The sequence below is a fragment of the Pagrus major genome, chromosome 23 (genome assembly GCF_040436345.1).
Source record: "Pagrus major chromosome 23, Pma_NU_1.0".
NCBI lineage: Eukaryota > Metazoa > Chordata > Actinopteri > Spariformes > Sparidae > Pagrus > Pagrus major.
In genome coordinates this window covers 23,198,289-23,225,799 of record NC_133237.1, presented here as the reverse complement: position 1 = coordinate 23,225,799, position 27,511 = coordinate 23,198,289, and the positions used below count along the sequence as shown (strand labels likewise).

At 40.0% G+C, this 27,511-nt stretch overlaps 1 protein-coding gene across 4 annotated transcripts; it reads right to left on the bottom strand.

Annotated features, from left to right (window-relative positions):
- Positions 1–7,347: 7,347 nt before the first annotated feature.
- Positions 7,348–27,290, bottom strand: trip10a (thyroid hormone receptor interactor 10a). 4 transcript variants are annotated; one of them, XM_073495110.1, is made up of 16 exons: positions 27,012–27,244; positions 21,060–21,175; positions 20,474–20,530; positions 19,352–19,499; positions 18,231–18,293; positions 17,687–17,791; positions 17,439–17,567; positions 16,270–16,416; positions 15,965–16,153; positions 12,534–12,698; positions 12,229–12,252; positions 10,783–10,892; positions 10,412–10,544; positions 10,078–10,166; positions 9,858–9,991; positions 7,348–8,814 (listed from the first exon to the last, which is right to left on the bottom strand). In XM_073495110.1, the coding sequence occupies exons 1-16, from the start codon at positions 27,033–27,035 to the stop codon at positions 8,663–8,665; spliced, it is 1,785 nt and encodes a 594-aa protein (XP_073351211.1). In that variant the 5' UTR covers positions 27,036–27,244; the 3' UTR covers positions 7,348–8,662. The 4 variants fall into 4 exon arrangements, with proteins under 4 accessions (XP_073351211.1, XP_073351212.1, XP_073351213.1 ...); XM_073495111.1 differs by having other exon boundaries at positions 12,229–12,249; XM_073495112.1 differs by lacking the exon at positions 12,534–12,698 and having other exon boundaries at positions 27,012–27,282.
- Positions 27,291–27,511: the final 221 nt, after the last annotated feature.

Here is a 27,511-nt window from a genome sequence, read left to right as displayed (position 1 = left end):
GGTTTGGGCAAGAAAACTACTTGGTTAGGGTCAGAAATAGATCACGGTTTGGGTTTAATTCAATACATTACTTGTGTTACTTCCGTTACACACATACCTATGTAAGTCACTTACTGTATGCTATTTTATGTACATGGCATTACTTCCCTGTGTTAAGTTAAAACAACTCACTGATGACTTCTGGTTTCACACTGGACACCAACAGTGGCCTCCTGAATAAAAGTCCTGTGCTTGCCTCCTCCCTATACAGACTACTTCTCCTCACTCCTCCTCATCTTTGGAGCCATATTACTACTCGAGCTGAAAGGGATCACCCTTACAACAAATGTTAATATGAGTTGTAATACACTGCTTTCATTTTTTCAACCTATATGGATGTTTTTCTGAGGAGGACAGGCACTTTTATTCTTTTAAAAGAGCACTCAAAAATGAGCAAGGTCTTGTTTTCCACCAAACAGTTGAATTCAAAGTATGATTTGAATTTGTAAATTTGTGAAACATGTAAATTACTGTTGGAGTGCAAATATGGATTTTGAAAAGCTAAACTTTATTTAGTTGTTTGCAATTCAGGTTTTCTGTTTAAGTTTAAATGAAATGTTCTCAGAATAATATGAAGCGCATAACCTCAAAAGGGCATAACCTCAACACTCTTTCAAAAGCTTTAATATTTGGATAACATCTGTTCAAATCTATTTACTCAGAAATCTTCACATGAGATAAATCACTTTTTAATGCAGGCTGTGATCTGTTGCTACAGTTGTTAAATATTATTGCAGTGAATAGCAAATAGTTAAATGAAAACACAGGTATGCTGGTGCCTTCTGATCTTCGAAATTATCATCTGACTTTTACATTTTTCATCTCACTGGTGATTTTAAAAGCTATCTTGTGAGTTAGAGAGTGGAAAAAGATGTGCTTTGGCATATTGAATGCAACACCGGTGCTGGGCATACAAATCCGAGGTCTGTAACAATTTGTCAGACATACAAAACTCATTACTTCATAACAACATTATGTCTTGAAAACTTGTATGTTGAAGTAAACATGTATGTAACGCTGTGATCCTGCCCTCTCACTGAAGTAAGATAGTGCAGAAACAAGTGATAGGGGGGCAGAGTGGCTGAGACCGTGACACCACTCACCCTATTACAAGACACTGTACCACCAAAATGTTTTTGAAGCTCTTATTTTAAGGTAAAAATGTTACATTATGTTGCTTTAAGTAAGGAAGCCAAGAATGGCTGCAGGTGCCATTGTTTTTTTAATGCCATTAGCTCAAGATCACACGTTAATCTCAAGATTACAAAACCTGTTTAACTGAGATAATGAGATAAATGAACTTCACAAGAAAGCAAGCTTTGTTACCTCGAGATGACACAATAATTAAATTGTGATCTTGAGATAACTGCATATTTTAGGGGATTTATTTAAATAAAGACGTTAGTTCAACCAGACTAATAAATTCACATGAAAAAAAAGTTTCCAAACAGATTAACAAGGAGAGCAGTGCGATATTCCTTTTTATCAAGCAAGATAACAATATAATCTATAACTGCAGTCTTTTAAATAACAAAATGTTTTATGATTTGGTCTATTTTCTGCATCGAGAAGACCAAAAACATTTTTGATTCTCATGGAAAGAAATTTCCGAGATTCTTTCCTTAACCTTAATCACAAAAACCCTAACCCTACCCCGAGCACTTACCTTAACCTTCACAATTTTAACTCAATAAATAAAAATGACCAGTTTCAAATGAGCTTCTCTTTTTAATGACACTCTTGCCTTACCTTAAACAGATCTTTTGGCCTTTTGTCAACATCTGCTTTCCAAAGAAGATCAGAAAACACAGAGCTGAAAACAAAAACATGCATTTTCATTTGTTTACTTGCAAGTTTTTCTGTTTCATACAGGAGAAAATTTTAATAAAGGCATTTTTCAGTCATCAACCAATAAGAGGATTGTTGCTGTAAATAAAACAGATTTTTTGGGTGGGCCTTTTGACAACATCCAGTTTCCAAAGAAATTCTGAAAACTGTCATGTCTTCTCCTGCATCTTAGGTCATGTGTTCTTTGTTTCATTTTTTTTTTTTTTATTGCTTTACTTCCTGTTGTATTTTGTATTTCTCTCCTCTTGTTTCAGATACACACTTCCTGCCCCTAGATGTTTCCCACCTTTGTGATCGTCTGGCCCGCCCTGATGTGTTTCACCTGTGTCCAATTATCCCTGCCTCCTGTGTGTATTTAGTCTGTGCGCTCCCAGTCCTCTGTGCCAGTCTGTCTTTGTTCCTTGTGTCAGCTTTTTCCTGGTGTTAGTGATCCTGGTTTTTAAATCCTTGCACATGTTTTTTGAGCCTGCCTTTGCCTAGCCCTTTTGAATTGTTTGCCTGCCTGACTGCCTGCCTCTCTGTGTACCCACCTGATTTTTTTAATTTACTGGCCTGTGTCTGTGTTGTGTGCTTGAGTCCAACCTTCCTGTGTTCAGTTCTTGTCAAAAACACTGATGTGAAAACAAAAACAGATGCCTTTCCTTCTGTGTTCTTGCCATTTTCTGTTTCGCCAAGGAGAAAGGTGAAATTACAGCCCAGTCGCCTGGATAAAATGTTGGCACATATGTTTCTGTAAACCAAGGACACTGTGAATGTCTGTTTTATACTAACAAGTAGAACGGAATGATGGTAAGCAGGGCTGCGATAGTCTTGCTGGTACCCAGGAGAAGATGATCTCCAAATCAAGTTTCCATGGTTTACACAAACATACAATGCCAACAATTATTCTGGCAATTGGGTTGGAAATGAATGGGGCATTTTTCAATTTTACATCTGCCTGTCTTGCATGTGAAGCCAAATATCAACCAAGAGACTGGGGATTGTTTCTGTGAAGGACCACAGCACACTGATGCAAATTTAATGCTTAAAAAGACGGAGCTAATCGCCTCTGTTGGGATTTGTTAAATTTGACTATAATATGAACATTTAAATCAATTTGGGATTTTGTGTAGTCTCAGTCAGATAATTAGACGACTCAATATTACACTGATCATTATTTAAGGGATTATCTCTCATTTTAATCATTCATGTCTGAGTGATGATGTTACAGCCTTTGGTAGCGTTGCATTACTGTTGCAGGTTTGGTGGTGGTAATAAAAATACTTTTGATTTGTGAAGCTGATAACGGGCTCGTTGGATTCACATTTGCAGAATGCCACCAATGTGGCGGGAACAGGCTGCAGCAGAATGGCAGTGAGAAGACAGAAGTACTAACAGACATAAAACTGGCCTCAAGCTGTGCTGCAGGAATGAACATGAGGCAGTGATTAATCTGAGGGACTTTTATTTATAAATCTACAATAAAGTTGCATGAAAAGACTTTCCAAAGCAGTTGCAAAAGTTAGTTGTTTATTCATGAATTCACACAGCCTTTGTGTTACACAAGCTCTGCACCTGAATTATTAATTATTCAGTGATTGTCCTAATAATCTTGTGAATTGTCTTTTCAAGTGGTTTAATGGCAAAGTGATCTTGTATGCTGTTAGACCACACAGAGCTGATGAAAAGCTTAAAGGTTTCCCTCCATCTCTGTCTTTTTCCCGCAGCAACTGCTGAAAGATCAAGTTCTTAAATCTTTAATCACCTGTGGTGCAGTAGGCAGAGAAATAATTGCTTATTTTGTAATAGCAGCAGCCGCCATGGTAAAACGGGCATGATACATCACTTACAGATAAAGACACAGAATCCTTGCCAGAGGATGGTTGTTTACAGAACAGTTTTTATGTCAAGATTATCATAATATTCAACTGACCTAGAAGGATTGCTAATGATCATCTGGTTGTTGCTCATTAGCAGATCAGCCATAGTGACAATTCGAAGAGCCTTGAAATTAGGTCAGAGAAGGTGAGCACCATTAATGCGATTTCCTGAAACTATGGCACCATGCACATTTGTGCTCATGTGTTTTCACCTCTTTTAGTCATTTTATATACAAGTGAGTGCAAGGGGCAATCATGGATCAAGATTTATTCTTGGGTGAGCGTGAGTCTTGAGTTAGAAGCAAGATCATGGCCCAGTCCATGAGTGTTTACTCCAAATAAACATGGCTGAGACCAAAGAAATGTTTATTGATTTGCAGAGGAGGACCCCTCTCTCTGCCCCTGCACCGTGTTTGATTAGGGGAGCAAATACAGATGCTATATGCAGATAGGCAAACCCACAGTTGTTCTTTATAAGGATTTTGTTGTTGGAAGTTTTGGTCTGCACACAATGGCTCCCTTAAATGCATTTTCTTAGCGAGCTAATACTCTTCTTGAGATGTAGTTGTAATATAAACATAATATACAAGAATATATATAAGCTCCTCACAGCACACAAGAATAACATCAGGCTAGTAGTCGTCATAACTTCAGTATGGGCCCTTCTTAATTCTAAATAGGATGTCCCTAAAAAAAATTAAAAAGGAAAAAGAATTGAAAATATCCAGCCCTCAAAGAGGAGCAACATGCATTTACAGTACATCAGGAACTTAAAGTAAATGGCAAAAATGTCATGGATAGACAAAGGAATATAAATCACAAAGAGCAGCCGGAAACATTATGGACAGCATCAAAATCCACCAACAGCACCATAATGACCACAGATGATCAGCATACATAGTCATTTTTGTTGGTCTGATATTAAAAGTCCTCATCCAGACCTCTTGGTGCAAGAGTACCCTGTGAATGGATCCTAAACAGTTCAATGTCACCTCCTCCGCAGGGGCATTTAACAGCCTCAGTGCCAATGTATCTGATGAAAATGTTTTATTCTTCTATTATTGAGTCTGTCCTTTTCTATTCTATGATATTCTGGCTGGCAGTCTTAGTCTGAAAAATAGGAAAAGGTAAAAATCATCAAGATTCATCAAGTAAAATTACTGGTGCGACCCTTAATGGCCTGCAGTACCTGAATGAGGTGAGACTTCAGGTCTGGACCTTCAACAACACAACAACAGAGTTTAAGATGCTTTACAGGGCTGAGGTTTAGTCTCCCCAAAGGCAGCACTAATAGATATAGATGGTCCATTGTTCTATTTGTTATTGGCTTTTAAACAAACCATAAACTTCTATGATCGATGGGTCCTCTGCTGTGTTTGTGTATGATGTATTGTATTTGTGTTGGACAGTCTGTAAGCAAATTGCCCATCTGGGACATTAAAGTTTTACTCTACTCGACATCAACACCCCCTGATGTCCAACATCCAGGTTTATATCTGTTGTTGGAGACATGTCAGTCACAGTTAATCCACCAGCGATGAATCATCGCATGCTTTCATGGAAGAGTCATTAATTCCAGCCTCACATTTCTACAGTTAAACCATGCTCAACCTCTGACCCTAAAGTGGTACGTAATGTAACTTTATATTCAAGGTTACAGAACATGTTTTTATTTGCATAGAAAAACTAAGCATATCCATTACTGTTTGAATTATGCTTTCATTTGGGCTCTTTGACTAAAAGGTAAAGTGGCTTATTTCATCCCACTGTTCTCATAATGAGTATTCATGCTAATTCACAAAAAGCCATAAGTGCCTAAGTTAATGTGTGTTCTTTATCTTTTTCTCACACAAGAGAAGAAAGTCATTATTATTTTATTTTAGCTTGATGGACTACTCAAATAGTTTAGTGAAGCAAAGGTAATTTAGAGTGACACTCTGACCATATGAAACATCTTAATCCCATGTAAGAGCCGGAGAAAAGATAAAGATGTGATCTTGTAAATTCTATCTTGTACAACAATGGTACCTATACTTCAGTAGCTCCAAACCACTGCATCTCCAGTCTAATCCCTGCTGTTAGTTGAGAAAAAAAACATGTTGATAACAGGTAGACTGTGACAGCCAAAGTGAAATTACCCCATCTCTTCCAATCTTCCATGACTGTCAAATAGCATTGGTTCCTCTCTGTGTGTGTTTAAACCATCAAACATGTTGCTTTTCTGTCTACATCCCAGTCATGATGTTACAACAGGTGTTGTCGCAGCCGATTGGAGTGTGGCCAGTAGCCTCTGTTGTATGATATTCAGTGTGGATTTCCCTTTAAATGGCTGAGCTAAGGTGCCAGGATGCAGTCTTGTCTCCCAGGCGCAGGATTGGCCGGGTCCAGCAGCCTTATTGAAAAGCTGACCTTTAACGCATCTTGAGACTAAAGGCTTTGCATACAAATGATGATCTATTTCCTCAGTCATCTGAACAGTCAGTCAGTGCCACAGCACGCCCCTGTTGGATGCTCCCGTAGCTGTGCAGAGCTCCACCATTTCTCTCTTGTGGTTTTTAATTTTCATGAGAAATGTGACGGAATAATTCAGTTTCAACCTTGTGTTTGACCAAGTTCTCTTTCATTGTCTTCCTCTTCACTTGTCTGCTGCTGTGAATAAGGTGACTATGAAAGTGGGGCGGATGCTAATTTGGGGTTATTTAATTAGTCATTATAAACAGTATGGTTTTGAAGCCAGCGCAATTTAATCACGTATGCAAATGCCTGGCCTATATTGAAAACATAATTATGCAGAGAGGGTATTTGGCAGATTTGTGCCACTCGCCTAAGAAATGATGCAACAGTGCCACCTACTGAGAATGAGCTGCAAGTGCTCAATAAATTCTGGGCCCCCTGGAAGAATTGTGCTCTGTTCCTCTTTTTATTAAATAAATGTATACTGAAATTTTGTCTTCAGACACAAAATTATCACAAACTTTCTCCCCTGAAACAATGCAGCACACTGATTAATGAGAATACAAGAGTTTTATGTTTACAAAGTCTCATTATGGATTCTAAAGCAACATTCACGTTTTTGGGAGGATGTTTTAAAGATACAATAGTTGATTTTGTCTGCTAAATGTCAGAAATGCCCTTAAGAATCCATGTTATTTGTGTGCACACACCAGCTCAGTCAGCATTTGTGAAGCTAGAAATCCTTCACATATGTGAAGTCACAGATAGAGGATTTGGAAAATGAAGATTTTAAATACGAGTCATACTTCATTAGAATGTAAACTGTCTTTATCTGCAAAACCTAGAATCTTCCATCTACCCACTGTCCCATTTCTATCCCTGTGAAACCAAAGATTAGAGTTCCCCAGTTTCCAGCTTCAGCTGAGAGACTGACAAGTATTTACAAATCTGTCATGAGGAGCAGAAGATTTATTGGGTCATTATTGGGACAAATCTCTTGATGGCTGTCAAAGCTCTCTAACGTCTAACTTGAATAACTTTAAAGGCCTTAAATCCACAAAATACATCAAGAAGTTTTACTGGACGAACAGACACCATTTTTGTTTCAAATATTTATTTGTCCAGAAATGACAAAACCACTTCTAACTTTGAAATGTGTTTTACATTTATTAAGTCTTGGAAAAAAAACAAATGTCTTACATGCAAAAAAAAATGGTATATACACAATGCTTTTAACCAGAAAGGCACCAAAGACACATGAGCAGTTACTGCTTCCTGCTGGCTCCATGACAACTTAAAAAAAAATAATAAAATAAAATCACACAATGTGGATCAACTTGAGAAAATGTGAAGTAAATCCAAACATTATTAGCAACATAATTAGAGACTTTAGTTCTCTCTTACAATCTTTATTTGAATGGTTAAAAAGCCAATAAGACAATAGTGGTGTTGTGATAGCTAAAATATATATTATTTATTACATAAATACAATAGTCTTAATGTAGCACGCTCTGTGTGCATTATTTACTCCCTTTTGTGGCTACAGACTGTCCACTAGTGTGCAAGGGGAAAAGAACAACGTGAGAACATCCTGAATACAACGTACAACTTCTGTCAAACTTAAAAAGTTTATTTATAGAACATACACATTCGTAATAAATTATTTTTAGTACAATTCTCAGGTTGTAACTATTAGAAAACAACAGCTATATCCTTGTTATTGCTTATAGTCTGAAAGAAATGGTGATATGGATGTGATTGTCTGAACATTGAAGTGTTTGTATGGTTGTGTGCATGACGAGAGAGCTGAAAGTGAAGCAATCTCCCCCAAACCTCACTCATCCCCTAGGGACATTCAAGACATCAAGTCCAACCATGAGCAAAGTGACGGTGCCATACATCTTCACAAGTGCTAGTAAATGAGGACTGCAATAGGTCATATGTTGTAGGTTGCGCAGTGGAGTGGACTGCCGTGGGTCAGTTTTCAAAAAAGGTAAACAAGAATTACTGGTATTAACACTCAGTGTAAAGATGGCAGCAGCACTCATCTTCCTCGTCCGTCTCTTCTTCTTCCTCTCACATTCAGAAGGTAATTCCTTATTAGGCAGTGGAACAAGGCAAGCGCTCGTACCATGATGACCCATGCAACACTTTTTAACCGAAACCAAAAAATCATCTTAACATGATATCAAAAAGTAGAATAACCTTGTGGTTCAGGTGGCTTGGGTTACTGGGATTACAATAATGTAATGTAAGCCATGAGGAACATACTGTTAGCACCATTCCTCTGCCCATTTCGGGCACCTCTCTCAAGAAATCAAAGCAACTTATTTGGATCCCCTTCTGGATACACCAGTTGTCCTGCCGATAGTGCTGTGGCTCCTTTTTGATTGGTCCCATTGGAAGAACTGTATACAGTTTGGTGAAGTGATCATTTCTTCTTCTCTTTTTCCTCTCGTCTGTCATTCGTTTAAGGAGATGGTGACATAAGATGTAGGTATGTATCCTTCATCCCCGTTGCTCCTACGGACACGGGTCCAGCCGTCACCTTTGTCCTCCTCTACCACGGCCAGCACCTCCCCCTCCTGCATAGCGATGGTACCTTCACTAGCACCTGAAAGAGACACAATGTTTATGTTAGAGAGCATCACTACTTTGACATTGAGTCAGAACACAGAGCTCCGACAATTAACTGATTAGTTGTTTTAAGGGGAAGAAAAAGCTGATTCCAGCTTCTTACATGTGAATACTTTCTGGTTTCTTTGCTCCTATATAGCCATATTCGCACTGGACTAGTGTTACCTGGGGACCTCTATTAATTTGGAATAATTACAGAGCTTGTCTGTGATCTTAATCCCATGCAAATCTGCCTTGTCCATAATTACCTCTGCCAAGGAGGTTATGTTTACTTGTGTCTGTTTGACTGTTTGTCTGTTGGTTTGTCAGCAGGATTACACAAAAAACACTGAATGGATTTCCATGAAACTTGATGATGGCTCATAATAAGCTTAACAGCTGTAGTGATGTTTAAAATGAGTCATTACAGAGAAAGTTTGGAGGAAAAAAAAGGTTGTTATATTCAAGTAAAGCCACAAAGCATCTGTGCCCTGCTCCTTTTACATGTCGGAGAAATATTTTCTTCCTTAAGCATCACTCAGACACTGCTGAATAGTTTCTACAAAGTTATATTGCCAGACGCTACATGTAGTAATTGCTGATTAAAAGGCAAGCTACTTGAATTTTGAAAAATATGTTCATCAAAATGACAGAAACTTAAAAAATACACTCCCTGCATCTGTTACTGCTGAATGTCACCCAATAATCTCTAGCATTCTACGTAGCTTACAAGTATTCACAGAAGTTGTGAAAAAAAACAAAAAACGCTCCTCCAGCCATAAGTTCCTGACCTTGATAACATCATCAATATACCAGCAGTACTAAAGATACTTCACAAGTCACATTATAGGAAGGTCACTGATTTCCAGGGGGATCGCTGAAGTTGAGAGAAAACTGATCTCCTTTCATCATGACATTTGATCAAGGACAATTCTTCACACGTCCTAGCCAACAGATTGACTCGCTACACGCCTCATTATACACACTGTGCTCTTCAGGAATGGGGAGTAATGCAGTCAGCTAAAACAGCCTGTGACATACCAGGGAAGTTGTACATGGCTGTGCATTTCCCAATAGGAACAGTTAGTTCCTCGTCCTCAAAGTCATCATCAAACTCAGCGTAGATGGCCTGGGAGGGATCAGGAGTGCTTTCATCGGAGTGAGCTCCGTCGGGGCTGCGAGAGAAAAACAAAGGTTTCCTGAGCAGAGCAGACAACACATCACTGCGCACAAAAACACACCGTCTATTGCTAGAATTTACCTGTGTACATCATGAGCTCCATTGTTGTTAAATGTGTGAGTTTTGTAGCGCAATGTGTCCCCTCGACCCCCTGCCTCAGCCAACCAAGTCTACATAAGAGGGTCAAAAAGAAAAGTAGAGAAAACAGGTTAGAGTTTATGATGAGATGATGCATGTAAAGTAGACACACTTTGCCTTTTTCGGAGTATTTGTATTCTTCAGTTAGACAGACATCGCGGTGTATCGTTAGAGGATTGTCTTACTTCATAGTATGTTTGAATTAACTTCTAAGGGCCTGGATCACCTTATAATGTTCAATGGTAACCTCATATAAACAACAGGGGGTCGGGATTACCTCATACTTGTTGAGCTCTCCTCTGAGCCGTTCTATATTCTGGGTTGTCTGGCTGATTTGGGATGCCAGACTAGCAGGGTCTCCCATTTGAGGATTTTTCTCATAAACATCTTTCATCTTCCCCAGGGCCTCACTGAGGAGAGAAGAGAGAGCAGGAGAGGAACAAGGGAGGAAAGGGGAAAGTGACTTTCAGTAGAAATTGGTTCCCTGCAGAGCTTAGGGCTGAGTAAACAATACAAACACTTACACAGACACCACAGAGCTCTACACACTCATGTGCACTGCATGAATATTATATCAGCACACCCACTTCTGACAGAGTAAGTTATTAATACGCAGAACGATACCCACATAGACACACAAACACACACCTCTGATCCACTTCTTTTTGCAATTCTTTGCAAATTTCCTCTAGTTTCTGTTGTAACCTCTTCCTGCGCTGCTCTGGTGGAAGATGAGCGAAGTCCTCTGTCACCGCAGGCTGCAGGATTTTAGAGGAAGGGCGGGTTAACACTGAACTTTGTCTCACACTGAACAGTTTCATAACCACAGTAACCTTGGTGCGAGAAACGCCTCAGGAGGAACACCAAACCTGTGGTTGAGTTCAGCTTAAGTGACCATTTTTAACTGACAAAACATTACTTTTAAATCTTCTGTTACTCCTAGTTTACTTGTTGCTTGTATTAATATGTTCATCGATTCACTTTTTCTTATATCCCCTACAGTGTTGGTTTGAATGTATGCATTGATTAAGTCTATTGGTCTTATACACCATTTCATTTCTAGCCTATGGAATTTTTCTTGACTACTTTAATTATATGGATGTCACTGAAGAAATCAACTGATGGATTATTAGTTATTCTGTTTATTTATACAATACACATCCTTCACCTGCCACTATTCAGTGCCATTTGGGGGTAGATTGATTTTATGTATGCTCTTTGACAAATTGGTCCCAATTTAGCATCTGTGTTGAATTTTTCATTGAATGGATGATAACACTGTGAGACAGACATGTGATTCAAGTCATTTGGTCCAAGTCTCAAGCAAGTACCAAGTCATCTTTTTACTGAGGAATTTATTTCTTCTAATTTTTTCTACTGTTTGACTGTTGGAGAGCCTTAAGATGACATTGATGTTACTTAAGATTTATTAGTATTATTATAGTCAGTCTTTTTGTATCTTTATAATCTCCTTAAAACTATTTTTTGACTGATATACATTTGAGGTGATCATTAGTCTAATTAATCTCTGCAGTCATCTAATTGGATGAGAGGATGTAGACAGCGCCAACGTGTTTGTAATGAAGGTTGGACAAACTTAAACATTGTAAATAAACATTTATTGGGCTTGAAAGTAATGTAATGCCAGCTAATGTAACACAGTGAGCTGAACCCAAAGCCACCACCCACGGACCAACAAATAAAATGAAGCACACTCTAATTACTTTATATTGAGTACAGTTTTCTTGAACTACAAGTTCAATAAATAAAATCTTGGATGGAAAAGGTTACCCAGGAAAGTGCTGAGATGATTAAAGCCATTTCAAAATTGGGTTCGGACTTGCTCAGATTTCTCTTGTGCTACCAAGCATTTCTCCCCTGTTCCACCACCAGGTGGCCACCTCTCCAATACAAACTCAAGAGGACAAAGCTTTTGCCACATAATATGATCTGTGTTCAGTTGGCTGAGCACAGAAACTCCAGCAGAGTTATGTGAAGGGAAAATTATTTTTATAATGAGATTTTGTAATGGAGAGGTGGCCACTTTTGTGTCACACAATTGAGACCCCACACCAGCTTTGTTGTCCATATTACCATGATCCTCTCTGGAGTAAACTTCTGAGGGAAGAAGAAACAGCGTGTTTGCAGACACATCTCATAATATCCTTAAAAGTGGTTCTTGCTTTTAACACTTAAAAAGATTTTTCTTACATGTATAAATATTAAAAATAGCAAGAAAGCCACCGTGAGCAGTAAGATCTATGCTGCATGTTTAAGTACTGAAAATGTTATTTATCTGAGGAATTCAGTCAGTCTTTCTGAAGCAGGGACAGGATGATGTGCAAGCCCTGATGAGAGGAGGTCTCCTGCCACCCAAACCTTTTCCTCTGGTGACTCACCGATCTCCTGAGCGTCCGGAAGGAAGATATTCTGGGTTTGACTGTCTTATTGATCTCCTTCAAACAGTACGACAGAGGGTCCCGGCCAAACTTGGGGGAAGGGGGTCCGTTAGCGGGCGAGGGGGCAGGGGGTGTGGAGAAAGGTGGGAGCGTGGAGGGAGAGAGCTGGGGTGGGGCGAGACCAAAGTACCAGCACCCGAGCATGAGGTATGCAGGCAGAGTATGGTGTACAGGATGGGGGGAGAGGAGGGAAGACAAAAACAACAAGGTGAAAAGGGAAAGAAAAAGACACCATCAGCACACCACAAAGCCAGGAAGACAACACTGGAGCAAACCCAGCACACGAGCCCAGACAGCATGAAAGCACAAACACACATCGGACTTTTTGGCTCGCATCAACACAAACATAAAAAATAAAGATACAAAAATAAGACAGCGAGAAACTCGTTCCCACACCAGTGCCACGGCAGCCCAACACCTGCTGACGAACTCAAGCCATGTTGAAGGGTAGAGTGCGCCTCAGTGTGGAACTGGGGCAGACCAGAGGGACTAAACCAAATCTGAAGATTATTTTTATTTTTTAATACCCTGGCTCTTATTTCTATTTACCCATCATAGGTTATGAAAAGGGGTGGGCAATCTAGTAAATAAATCATAAATAATATCCTGGCCTATTTCATCACAATCACATTCCACAATCTTAATCGCCTTAATCTTTAAAGCAGCTACAATGAACATTACATTTTGTGGCCCCTGTGGACAAAAGCACCATCACCGCCTAAGATATTGATCTGGCTGGTGTCTCCATTTGTTTTGGAAGCAAGTGAAAGAAAGGCTGCAGAATAAAGTAAGATTAATAACTGTAATATGACTGTGCTGAAACGAACTCAACTTTCTTTTGGTAACATTACCCTTCATACACCTACGTAATATATTACATGTAATACTACAGCTAACAGATTCAGCTGTTCTATAGAAGTAATTTTGTTGAGTAAAGCTAAAGTTGTCAATATTGTCTTGCAATCTTGTATCTTCATAATAATAAACAAACAGCTAAATATAGGTCGGTAGCAAGGTCAACATTAAAAAAATCACATTACAAGCCAGCTGTTCTGCTGTCTTCTAGCATTACAGAAGTATTTACTGCTGTGCCATAAATTAATCCTCAGCACTCCATCATAAAACTAGTTTTTCATTTTAAGAATCCAGCCCAGTGACAACCATTACGAATAACTCAACTGAAATAGCCAATCTTCTCAATGTTGGTCTCATTTGCTTATGCAGGTCACACGGTGTTTTATAACCACTTAAAAACTCATTGTGGGACACTTAAATACTACAATCTCTATGATTCACCTGAAAAGTAGATTGTGGACACCTTCCAGATTGACCTAGATCTAAAATTGTCAGGTTGCCCACCCTTTCTTTTTGATATTTTACTTCAGCCTCATTGTTGAGATACCATGACACTGCAAATGCACAAGTAAACAGCTGATTCAATGGGGCATCCCATCACGACCCACTTATCTAAATTACTTACTTGGAAATGGAAATGATAAAAGTTGAACTTATTACCCAAATTGTTTTTTCTGTAAAACTTAACTGTATTGAAGAGCTACTGTTGGTAGACCAGCCACTAACATCACAGTTCAACAATATAATTGATGGTTGGGTTAATTCATCTGGATTTCTATGTTAAAAAAAGTAACATTTGGCTCATTCAACACTGACTGTGTGATGCTGTAGCGGGCTAGTTTATGATAAAACAATATTCAGCTTTCCTTCTAAAGTACAGTTCTAAGGTCTAAAGCTATCTAGTTTGGTCGCATCAATCCTGTGTGTCTACAGTGAACATGGTCAGTTCATAAATGACAAACTGTGAAAAAAAGGCTTTCCTTGAGACAAATATGCCAACCCAATCGTTAGGATTCTGTGCGAAAACTCATGTTCACAGTTCAACCAGTGCTATCTGAGTCTGACCTACATAGATAAAATACCAATTCATATATCAGTGCAGTTGTTATAAATAGCCTACTTCATTACCACAGTTGTGCATATAGCCTAGATGTGTGGAGGCTTCATGAATGCCCTGTCTGACCTCTTAGAAAGAGGGTATCTTGAAAACATGCCTGAAGTGAACTGCAGTAACTGTGGGAAGGCAGGGGTGGGATCTATTAGCTAAATTACACAGGAGGAGGATGTCTTCTAGTCTTCAACAGTCTAAAAAGCCCTACAACAAGGTCCCTGGTGTGAATACTGAGAGCTGGAAGTACAGCACTGTTATTATGTGAACATCTACTGGGTAGGTGCTACTTTTCTCGAGAGTTATGGGAGTCTAAGTACAGGAGAGCAGTTAAGAATGGGAATGCTACAGGGCCAGACATAAACCAAAAGCTCAGTCAGGCCAGTATAGTCAGCCTCCTATTCATACTGCTACAGTTGTAATTGGGAGAGCATGACTGATGACACAGAGCAGTGTGCCACACACATACACAGAGCAGGAGGAGTGCACAGCAGAGCACAGCCAGTAAGACATGCAGAGAGAAGAGAGGCGCTGAACAAGCAAACACTGCAAGGAGGAGAGAAGGGACCATTTAGTGCTGAGGCAGGAGGAGGGGGACCGTTAGCTGGTTAGTGGTCAGCTACTCATATCACCAGTTCAATTTTGGACCTCAGCAAAGAGTGTTCCTTTGAGATCCATGAGATTCTCAAGACCAAATACAATAATGTTAACATCCAAAGCATAAATATGAGGTTGGACGTGACCCAATTTTTCTGACCTGGCAAACCTGGTGTCATCCCGATTGTTAGCACAAAGATTTTATTGTGATGAGAGACATAATGCTATGTTCTGGCCAGTATAATGGAAGCAGTGTGTTTGTGGATGCCTGTAGAGGAAAATTCAATGTTGTTTGGGCCCCGTGCTGATGAAAGCACAAGCACAGCAGAATGCTGACTGCCAGTTGACCTATTGGAAACCACGCTGCTGAGAGAGGGAGGTGGTGTGGGCAGGAGGATGGGAGGGGGCAAGGTTTATTCACTCACAGCCAGGGACAGATTCATGCAAAGGACCTGTTCTAGAAGTGTTGGGGTGTGTGTGAGTTCATGTATAATACAACGAAAGAGGTTCATGCGTTACCATAGATGAGAAGGGTGTGTATACGTGTGTGTGAGTGTGTGTATGTAGCAACAACCACAGGTCCGTCATGAGTGCTCTCTGTAGAGGGGATTTCCTGGCTCTGACTGCTGACTCTGCGGCTCTAACACTAACATTTCTGCACAAGGAACCACACACTGCCCACCTGCGTATTTTCATCTCTGCTGCGGTTGATCATGGAGGTGGTGCTAGTGTGTTCATTGCTCTTTTAGTGTGAGGTCATGTTAGTAGGCTAAATTAGCCTAATTTGCTCTGCGAGTGTGGCATTTCCTACCTTACTCCTTTTGCTGAAAAGCCAAAAGTTTTTGCTCCTGTTCTTTCCCAGTAGGTCCATGGGGCCTTTAGGCGTGCCCAGGCTGCTGTCGGATGAGGCTCTGTTGATGCCCTGACTGTAGTCCTCAAACTCCAAATCCCCGGGTCGTTCAAAGCCTGACTTGCTCTGCTCTATTACAACCATGGAGTCCTACATTAGATAAAATTATAGATAAGAGCAATCAATAGTTGTTTTCAAACAGATGTACAGTTAAATCAAGCGAGCTGCATATCAAAATCCATTTAGCATTTTTGCGACCAACTCACATTCCTCTCATTAACATTAGTGCCGGCTTTAGTAATGCCTTCCAGGCACTTGCCAATGATAGGCATCACATGCTTCTCTGTGTCTGAGAACAAGACGTATCCTTGCGCCAACTTCCGTACTCGCCTCTCATCCAGATCCTGCAATTTCTAATAAAAAATACAACAGTTGCTCAAACACAAAATAAATAAGTAAATCTGCTCAGAGATACATAATAATACATAGCCCAAAATAGTTTGTATGTCTGGATCAAGCAAGACATTTAGTTATTTATGATTTTAAAATATAGGCTATTAAAGTCCCCCTCCAGTCAAAAACATGTTCTCGTTCCTACAGTTGATTGTTTGGAGCTTCACTGTGTAGAATGATGTACGTGCAGAGTTTGACACTGGAAGGCTGTTTTCACATTGATTGGTCAAAGCGTAAATTTTCAATGTGCTCACTGATAATCTGATTTTAAGAGACGGCCCTACGAGCATGATTTGTCACAAATAGTTTGGAAGCTGATCCTGGTCAAATATTCAGCACACGTACAGTAAGTGAGATGTGGAAACCTGAAACCTCCAGTGCACATACGCTAAGAATAGAATGTACAGTGAAGTAGGAGACGTCTTGTGTCCAGCAGTTGAACTTGTTTAATGAAAAATATTCACATATTCATATTATTTGGAAATTTTAATGAGGGAGAGGGACTTTTTCTTAACAACAATGTCAGTCTCACTAATTAGAATTTGTTTTATGTATGACTTAATGTGTGTGAAGGGGCTCTTTAATGCTCTGATGAAAGTTTCAAAACGTGAACAGGTGAACTTGAAGAGTTCCTCCCCAGCTTTTGACACAATAGGAGTGTGATTTTGTTTCTGGAACAAGAACAATGCATGAATTTTGTAAAAATCAAAAATGTCAGTGTTAATTAGCTACATACAAATTTTCCATGGTGCATGTAAGATAAAAGGGCTACATATGACCTGAAGTTTAATCTCTAACTAACTAACATGATTATTTAGCATTACAATATACCACAAAAATCATCTATTATTTTAAAAGTCTTACAACAGTCTAACAATATTACAATATTTTGCCAAACTAATACCAGTTCTCTCTGTACCATACTATATGTCAAAAGCTCAAATACACACTGATGTCATGTTGCTATAGGTACTTCACTTACATTGAAAATGAGCGGCATATCATTAAAATAGAACTGGTTCTGCTCCTTGTTGTACTTCTGAAGCTGAGCAGCGTAGTCGTTCTTACACTCCTCCGCTACGTGCGCTCTCATATGAGCTTGCTGTTTGGCCTAAAACCACACACAGTGCAAACAGGTTAACCAAGTGCATCCGATTCTACTTTTCATAATGTATCATCGATCATGGTCAATGGTCCTTAAAATGTAGATTTTTTTCCCCCCCTTGTTACTTTTTCAACGTCCGCCTTTGTGGCATTGATGTCTTGATCAGTCTTCTCTGCATACTGTGCTGCACGCTCCACTTCTCTCCATTCCCTCTCAAAGCGCTTTTTACTCTGGTGTGCAAAACGAAAAGAAAGACGAAGAGAAAAAGACCGTTTTCAGTTCAGCTCAGTGAGGCCATTGCCTGAATGAAATATGAGGAGGTTCTACTATTTTGAGCAGAGCATTTTTCAATGTCTTTCTGAAAAAGATGGATACAAGAGGCTGGGGGCATTGGGACCAAATCATCTCCAATCATAACTAAAAAGGTCTTGGATTGATGATGGGAGTCTAAAATGGGGAACTGCTGTCAACACTCTGTTTTTAGACAAATATATACACCTGACCAGCCACACTCAATGTGCATCCATTTCCTTACAGGGAATTTATCCCCCTTCTCTCATAACGAACCCAACACAAGACAATCTCATTCACATCTAACAGCTTTGACTGGCACAATACATAATGTAATCCTGAAACATCAAGAATGACAGACACCTCCTTTAGACTTACACTGTCAAGCTGCTTGTAGGTGCTCTCCAAACTCTGCTGGGCCTTCTTGGCCTCCATCAGATACTGCAGACATTCATAAAAATAGACGGAGTGAGAGGAGGGCAGGCGGGTCAGATGACACAGACAGAGACAGCCATGTGCAGGGGCAGACACGGAATAAACAATGACCTCCAAAAGCCACAAAACATAACAGACAAGAAAACAAATACCAGTGTGTCTTGTATGAGACATCACGTCTGCAGTGAGAGCCTGTACACGGCTGCAGTGTTCTGCAATCCAGTGGGACATAGCCAATGCATTCCTCATTGAGAAATAGCAAACCACCGCTCAGACCGTACCTCCCCCTGGAGACACTAAGTAAGGCTTCCTTCCTGCCCAAACAGTGAGATCTCCACTCCTCCTTTAAATCTCCCTCTGTTCTCCTCCCACCTTGCAGGCAAATACGAGTATATACATGCTAGAGTTGCAACAGTTAGTTGATTATTGGACTATGATAGGTGACCAATCATTTAAGTCAATTTTCAAGCAAAATGCAAGACATTTGATGGATCCAGGTTCTAAAACGGAGAGAATGTTGCTTTTCTTAAACCATGCATTTATCTACATAAAAGTTCTCCCTTTTCTTTACCTTTATTTCTTGTTTTTAGCTGTTATGTTTAAACCAGAGTCAAATTCCTTGTATGTCTCTACATACCTTTCCAATAAAGCTGATTCTTATTCGGATTTGATGAAGTCACTTTAGGCAAAAGGATATTGGGATTGTCATTCTTTCTCACTGTTTTCCAATGTTCTACGTTTTAGGGAGCTTGCAGTGGGATCAAGTAAACAGTTAAACTACTTACACTGTAGCAAATTAAAGCAGAAATGGCCCAAAACCCCATTACAACATAGTTAACAAGCTACAGATGAAGGTGTATTAAAGGGCAGACAAGTAGGCTGTGGGAAAATTTTAACAAGTTGCCTTTTAAGGAGCCTGAACACTGTGTTTGAAGCAAAACGACTTGTCTCAAACATACCATTTTACCTGTGGAAACATGCCAAATTCAGTTTATTTTGGTCCAAAGATGGACTACAACCAGTATGACACAATGTACCACTGATCCGTTCCATGTCAAGCTCACCGTCTTTCGTTCCTGCTTGATTTCTTGCAGGTACTTGGTGAGGTCGATGCAAATGCTCATCATCATGTTCTCTGCAATTAGCTCCCTCTGCCCAGCGTAGTCGTTCATCTCATTTAGGATTTCCAAAAAAGACTGGTAGCTGGACAACCTACCATTTAAGAGGTGGAGAAAGGAAAGGGTGGAGAGATGAGAACACAGTGATGGGACCCACTGATAAGATGATACATACACAGGCTCAAAGAGCAGGCAGCAGCGGGCCAAGTCATAATGAGAAGCTCATGACTTCCTTATTCCTGCTTCCTTCTTGGGGCATTTACATGGTTTCAACCGCGGCCCCACACTACAACACGACTGACACTAATGACAAATAATTCCTGTTAGTTTGAAACAGGATATTATTCAAAGGGCAGTTTTATTTGTGATCCAGTAAGCACAATTTTAGCTGACACTGTATTGCAGCTAAAATGTCATTCTTTAAAAGCTGTAATTTAAAAGAAATATAAGGGGCTGCATAACCTCTAACTGCTGACCACTATACTCATTGCTGTGGCTAGCTGCCATTAGCAAGTAGCTCTATTAGCTGTGCAGCTAACTGGCCCCAATCACTAACAGGAGTCTGCCTAGACCACAACCTCGAATCACGGGGGGAAGTCACCACAGCCAGTTCAGTTTAACTGCTGCCTCCCAGTAAACGTAGCTTACTGGGAACAGACATGGCATCTGAGACCAGCAGATGTTAGTTTGATGTTAGGGATTCAGTAGACCCTGACAAGGACTATGAACTCGGGCACGGGAAGACAGGGTGGGAGAGGAGCAAGAGGGAGTCAGGCAACAGCAGCGGGCGAAAACGGCGTGTAAAGCCGTAATATTTCCACATTTTATTCAGTGAATTGAGGATTTATTTTGACCAAACCAGAGGCAATCGTTGAAAGACAAAACAAGACTGTTTTGGTGACTTTATTTTTTTTACGTCGAGTTTAAGTGAAGTGTGTTTTTACGATGAGTTAATGAGGCAATTAAGCTTGTCTTAGTTCAGTAAAAGACTGAATTCAGATGGAAAATTCAATAACCTACAAGTTCTCTTTGAAGAAAGGCTTTTCAACAAAATCCACAATAGCTCACCTGCACTCTGGTTCATCTTTGCTGCTTCGTTTTAGGTTATATTTCTTGGAAAGGTTCCTGTGGACAGTGAAAGTGCATCAAAACAAATGGTTAGACAAAGAAAAAAATGGAGTTTAAAAAAGCTTGCTAAATTAAAAACTATTCTGATGCAACCACTGACTGTTTTATTCAATTGTATTAAAAACATCAGTCCACTATGAACTTATGTAAATAGCCATTCTTCCTCCTTTTACTCTCCTTCTGACCACATCCTGTCTATCATGTGCCAGTCTGCTCCCACTTCCTCTCCTCTGTAGCAAAGCTCAGCACTCCACCAGATGTGGGGCCTGCAGAGTGGGACACAACTGGGAGAGGGAGCACCATGGATGAAGAGAGAAAGAGGGAGAGAGCGAGCACACTGCAGCTGGAGAATGAGGCCAGTGTTTCAGAAACAAGTTAGATTCTGTCCCAAAGTAGTCATAAGACCCCACAAACACTCTTTCAACATGCAAACACAAGCAAACACACACACACAAGCTGACACAAGCTGCGTTGGGCATTTCAGGCAGACAGTGCTGGAGAACAATGGCAAAAAAGCGAGGCCTACCTCAGTTGTTTGGCATAGTTTTGCTCAATCTCTGTCCTCTCCTTCACAAATTTCACATACTTCTCCACCAGCTCCAGGCCAGACTGTGTGTGCTTCTCGATTGTGTCATACTGGTCCTGGAGAAAGGAGCATGAGAGACAAATAAGGAAAAGATATTAAGCCAACACTCTGCAGGAAATGGAACACGTGTTAACTCCTGGGTAATAACTCGGATTCTCCTCTGGTTGAATCGGAGGTCATCTGAATTAATCTTGAACTGAAGGTAATAAACTAAGCACATCGACTTTTGTTCCTGCACGTTGGATTCCACGAATGCTCTCCACATGTGTGTGAAATCCTGGCAATGGTCTCTACACTTCCGGCTAGCTTTTAATCACAGGGCACCCATGTTGTTTAAGGGACACAGGGTCATAACAGGGGTCGCAGGCAGGAAAAGGAGGTGCTCTTCTGATGCATATCCTGTGTGGAGTGAAATGTTTCAGAATAGTAATCTTGAGAGCAATGAATTCTATTAAATGAGCTTCACAGAGTCCTTATTAATGAAGCTCTTTGACCCATTTCATTCCTAGTTTCAAAGTTGAAATCCCCTGGCACAGCACAACTAAATTTGCTGACTTTTCCTTTTGATATTCTAGAGTATGAAGGAGGTGTGTCATGTTCCTCTTTTGTTCCTTATTTGGCAGAATACTTCTTGACACCTTCAAGCTCAGACAAGTCTGTTAAAAGAGAGATGATATCCAAGCCAATCTTCTCCTCTCTCACTCTACAATCAAAACAATTCCCCCAAGCTTTTTCTTTGCTGCTGACTTTAGTATTGAGGAGGGGGCGCGTTGCAAGAGGATTCCTGACGAGTTGGGCCACGTTCTTCTGTACCCTTCCTGCCCCTCAGGTAAAACAAAAGAGACAGACCCCCAAATGAATGAGACCACGTTAAGCCTAATCACAGAACACGGTTAAAGACGGAGGCCTGTAATCCATCACCGCAACAACATCTAGCCAATAGACGGTGTTAGGGGTTTAATTAAGCATCATTAATTACAGAGCAAAAGTAATGATGGTCAATACAGACAAATTGCAACTACAGATTTTCCAATTTCCTAAGTTGCTTGTGTTAACAACGGATTTTCTTCTCAGTCGTGGAAAATAATTGCCCTGTGTTTGACTTACAAGTGGAAATCATAGAGAAGTGTATAGTGTAATAGTGGTAACACAACCAAGTGGCTTGAATGTAGCCTTCTCAAAGTGTGAAAAGTGAGTTTATTCATTTATGAATCATTTACAGATGAGCAGTAGTTGTCTGCATCCAGTAAAACATCACCACATCAACAGAAGACTAAGCCTGAAATTATCTATAATGTACTGGCCAAGCCTGAACAACTGGAGACTAAAGTTATACCATGTGGAAGTGCAGTTACAGATTAATGGTCAAACTTTGCATCAGGGTACCTGGGGAGGCTGAAACCTCTGATTTTTGAGGTCTTAATTATAGATTGCCAATTGCATGACTGAGATGGGTTTATGCATTATATTATGGAAAGGTTTTGATAGCAGACAGGGAAAGTTTTATATCACACACATCTATTGATACAGGTGTTTTGCATAGATGAGTCTATTATTTGCATATTCACTTTCTGGACCGCTGATCACTCTGAGGCAGTGTATGAAAAAATAGGTCAACAACCACTGTGGAGATTAATCGCGGGATCACAAAATTGTTGGGCAAGCTGTTGTGGGTGTAGAATCTTTGTAGGTTAGATATTGGGGACGTCCCCAAACTGGTATTTTGACTGGCACACTAAGTGATCGCAAGAAAACTATCAACCGATACTGACACTTCCATATACAAGACACCCACAGAATGCATAACTAATGATGTCAACTAGACTTAGTCAGGTAAGATGTGCAAGACAATTGAACACTTCTGCATTAATGTAAGAAATGCACTGCATCACAGCTGTCCTTAATGTCAAAGTCGAATCATCGTAGCTATAATAAACAGATGTTTTTGGGACTGTCAGTCAATGTCCTGACACCTTTTCTCTAGAATTGTAACAGTCATATCTATAATAGCATGATTTAACTCTAAAGTCTTTATATTTATACCATGTCCAAGCACTTATGCTGTCAGTAATGTTGTGCCCCAGTGTGGTGCCAAAACAACTGTTTTTCACCCGTTGTTGAGTCTACAGCTTCGCAGCAGGGAAAAGAGAACACATTTACTGAACTGTTTTCCCGCAGTTTCTTGCTCTAATCGAATAATAACATTTTTAAAAACCTTTCACAGGATTATGAATGACTGAATTAGCCAAGTGAATGGAGCCTGACTATTTTCCCCAGAATAAAATATTTTGTTTTGTTTGCGGTTTTATGACAAATTGTGAAACTGTTGGGAGTATATTGACTTTACAAGAATGTTATCAGGCTACACATGGTGTATCTGTCACTTATCAAATGCATCACTCCTACAGTAGTCTCGGGGAAAAGGGAACACTAACTTCAAAACAATCAGCATCAATTTGTTTTGAGAAACTGACCTGAGCAGCAACTAACAACACAGCCGAAGGGACTTCAGCACAGCTCTTCACTCACTGTGTGTGAAAACACACACTTGCATGATGACGCGCATGATTAGTCAACTAGTTGGTTAAACTTATTGTATTTATTGTATTATCTTTTAGATGTCCACTTTTAAATTACAAATTGACTTATTTTGCACTGAAATGCCACGTCTTTCTCATCAATGGTGGTTTTATAAAAAACAGCATCCATTGCTAGCGCTGGTTAACTGTTGCGTCTAAGCAGTTTTTACAGATTTGCTATGCATTTGTGTTCACCAAATAATAATCAGAATTTTTTGTTACGTTGAATTTTGTTTTGAATAATTGGTTAGTGAGTTGTTGTCATGTTTGTAAGATAATGTGCAGAGTTCATAATGCACAGTGAAAAGTGAGACACAAATACTTTCAATATTTAATATTTGGACAATAGATTAAATTGTCATCAACTTTCACTGTTTTCTGAGCGTTTTCTTATATGTTTGTTGTATGTTGACATTTTCCTATCATGATCATCAGGTTCAGTGAGTGTAGCATTGCTGTAAATGAGCCTTGAATGCACTCTAAACTATGTGTCATTTTACAAATGGCAGAAAAATAGCATCTGATCATCTCTGTTAATTAACTGTGACTGCTTGATTCAAAACATAAGTGCCGCGATTAGATGAAAAGCTAAACTCATTAAAAACTGTCTTAAAATGCATCAAACTAGCCTGCAAGGCCATAATCATTGTCTCGTCAAACACCAGCGACTGTCAAGCTACTGCAATTTATAACCATCCACAGCCACAGTCAAAATTATCTTTATAGGCCCCTGTAGACTGGGTTTGTTCTGAACTGATTTTCATAAATCATAGTGTGTTTGGATATGAAACAGCTCCTGACAACCTTTATATAGTTGTGCTTCTAATTGATCGGCAAATGTTTCTGGATCAAATCCTGACTATTATTACGTCCCCAGCCCTCCTTCTATGCCTTCACATATAGTTTAGATATTTTGAGCCACTTTTATGTATTGTAACACATTCCTGCGGAACATTCAGTGGCATCTCTCTCTCTACTCCACTCATTTCACTATTTTGATTGGTAAACTAGATATTGTAGATCTGCCCTGGTAATTATAGAACTTCCAAACAAGGACAGCCATAACCCATTTTAACGGCACAGATTTAGGCTAGGAGGTGCAATAAAACACTGACAGGCTGCGTCATGTTTCAAAACTGAAGTCTAAAAAAGGTCTTATCTAACCCTACCCTAGCGAGCATCCTTTGTGTGTTTGTTACACTTTATCTTCCAATACTTCCAGTAATACCACAGAGAAAACTGGCAATAAGTGAATACCACATAATTTCTAAAAGGAGTCACACTGAGAGTCACCAACCTACAAGGCTTGGGTGGATGTTTCAGCCTTGAGTCAGCCTGTCTTGTAGAAAATTAGGGCCCTGGCACAGCCAGACCTGCCACACTGTAGTTCTAAGGGGTTGGCCTGGTAGCACTCACTATCACTGCTAATGCCTAGACACACTGATCTTGCACACTGCAAACTTGTGCCTTAAAATAGCCATTGGATTAACGACAATCAGGGGACAGATGCCATAGAGCTGACTTGGCCCAGGGGATGACTCTCCAACCAAACATTAACACAACCAATTATGCCTGCAGGGCTTTGTTTAGTCAGACAGGTGAGGCCAAATAAACACTGTTCAAAAACTTTTTTAACTTTGAATGAAATGATTGGTATTTCATGTTGACAAAAGAAAGAATACTGGCTTTGTGTGGAGAGTTTCCTCTACAACCAGTGAATCAACTTCAGGAAAGACTCCTCTGCAGCGATAGAGCCTCTGATTAATACTGGGGTGCGGATGTTTCTCTGACTCAATCAAAGTAGGGCAAAACTAATTAGGCTGTTGCACCAGCACGTAGGATGGAAAAGGGACCGGGGAAGAGGCCTAGGGGGAGACTCTGTAATGAGGTCACAACCTCCCTATCCTCATCCTTGCGGTGCTCCATTTTACATATTCAGGTTCCCCGAGAATGTGCATGAGTGGGTGTTTGCAAATGTGTGGCTTCATCGCTCAAACTGTGGCAGTCACCAAGGTAACATGTTGTTGTTACATGGTGGGATTTTTTTCAATAGGGTTTGTTTAGAGTCTGGATTGTGTCACCACTGTTAACATTACCTCCAGGAAGTAGCTTACAGTTAAAAGACTGTAGCATCTTTATTTGTTGTGACCTAGAAAACAGCTCATTTTAAAGACTACATTGGTCAACTGAGTCTAATAAAAAAATAATGTCTGAAGAGAGCTGCAACGATTCATCGATTGGTCGTCGACAATCAAATCAATTAACTATTTTGATAATCGATTAATCAGTTTGAGTAATTTTTAAGAAATAAAAGTCAAAATTCTCTGATTCTAGCTTCTTAAGTGTGAATATTTTCTGGTTTCTCTTCTCCTCTATGACAGCAAACTAAATATCTTTGAGCTGTGGACAAAACGAGTAACCTCGAAACGAAACTGATCGAACGTCTTCAACTTTTTCTGACATTTAATAGACCAAATAACTAATTGATTAATCAATTAATCAAGGAATTGATCGACTGCAGTATTTCAATTTATACAAGCAATCAATCCAACAGTTAACCCTGCCAAATGTAATTGGGAAATCAAGATCTCTTGAAATCAGTACACTGTTTGCTCATCAGTGATGAAGCTTGTTGTCAAGGCGGATGACAGCATTTTATTTCATCTCTATGGAAGCAAGGAGTGCCAGACTGTAAACAGTGATACATCCCACTGGCACAACCCACCTCAGCACACTTACAACACCTCTGTTTATGCAGAATAAATTATATTCTGACACTATTTACAGCCTGATATCAGCTGTTATTGTTCAGAGAAGGTGGTATTAAGCTTTCCAGTCATCCAAGTTGTCGAGCACTTTTTAATATGATTGATTAGATTATTATAAGAGTGTGTGATTTCTGTCTGAAACCAGGGGAACTAATTTTGATGTATTTTACAGCCTCGTGTATTGTAGATGCTTCACTACACAACGTTATATATACGATCACAACAAAAGCCAAACGTCAAATCGTCGAAAATTAACTGTATACGCGCGTCACTTAACACGAGAGCAACATGTTGGCAGTGAGCTCCAGCTAGCCCACTTTTTGCTGCAACTAACCAACGCAAAAAAGAGCACCGTCCGAAAATGGAAACATGTTCGTGAATGCACCACACAAGGCTGCAGCTACAGCGGCAACGCTTCACCGCCGCTTCTTCATCTTCAGACATGTAATAATCAGCGTTACCCGACTCGTCTCAGCGAACACTATCTAAGAAATCGCATTACAGCCATCCTGATTTTTAAGCTGTTGCTACTGTGGAGGACTCACCCAAAGCTCTGTGCCCCAGTCCATGTTCAGCTTGCTGGCCAAGCTGTGTGACTATCCCGAATACAAAGAACTTCTCCAAAGTTATCCCAGCGGCTCGGAGGGAGGACGGCCCCAGCAAGTAGCTCTAATCCCGAGGTGATAAATCAGTCGTAACCACGACGCGCTCCGGGGGTTTGGTTCCTTTAACAAATAATGTAAACTAGTATCATAATTGGCTAATTAACTCGGGCTGGCAGTCGCTAGTTTGTCCAAATATTTTTCATAGCGAAGGAAAGAGGGATAAACTAGCTTTCATATCCGCGTCACTCCCAAATCCTAAATCTTAAAGGGGCCGTGCACTGAACCACAGAGGACTGACCACAGGACCGAGCTGCATCCTCACAGCCAGGGCTCTGTCAGATGATTGCTCTTCTTATAAGTGTCCATGCATGAGTGAGGCTTTTAATGCACTTCACCGTCAATTATCACACTTTACAAACTGATGCTGTGACACGCTGACT

Coding starts and splice junctions, on each gene's coding strand:
- trip10a (XM_073495110.1), bottom strand. CDS start 27,035: ATGGACTGGGGCACAGAGCTTTGG. Junction 16,154..16,269: donor CTAATGTTAATGAGAGGAAT/GTGAGTTGGTCG, acceptor TATCTAATGTAG/GACTCCATGGTTGTAATAGA. Junction 10,545..10,782: donor CAAAAAGAAGTGGATCAGAG/GTGTGTGTTTGT, acceptor TTCTCTCCTCAG/TGAGGCCCTGGGGAAGATGA.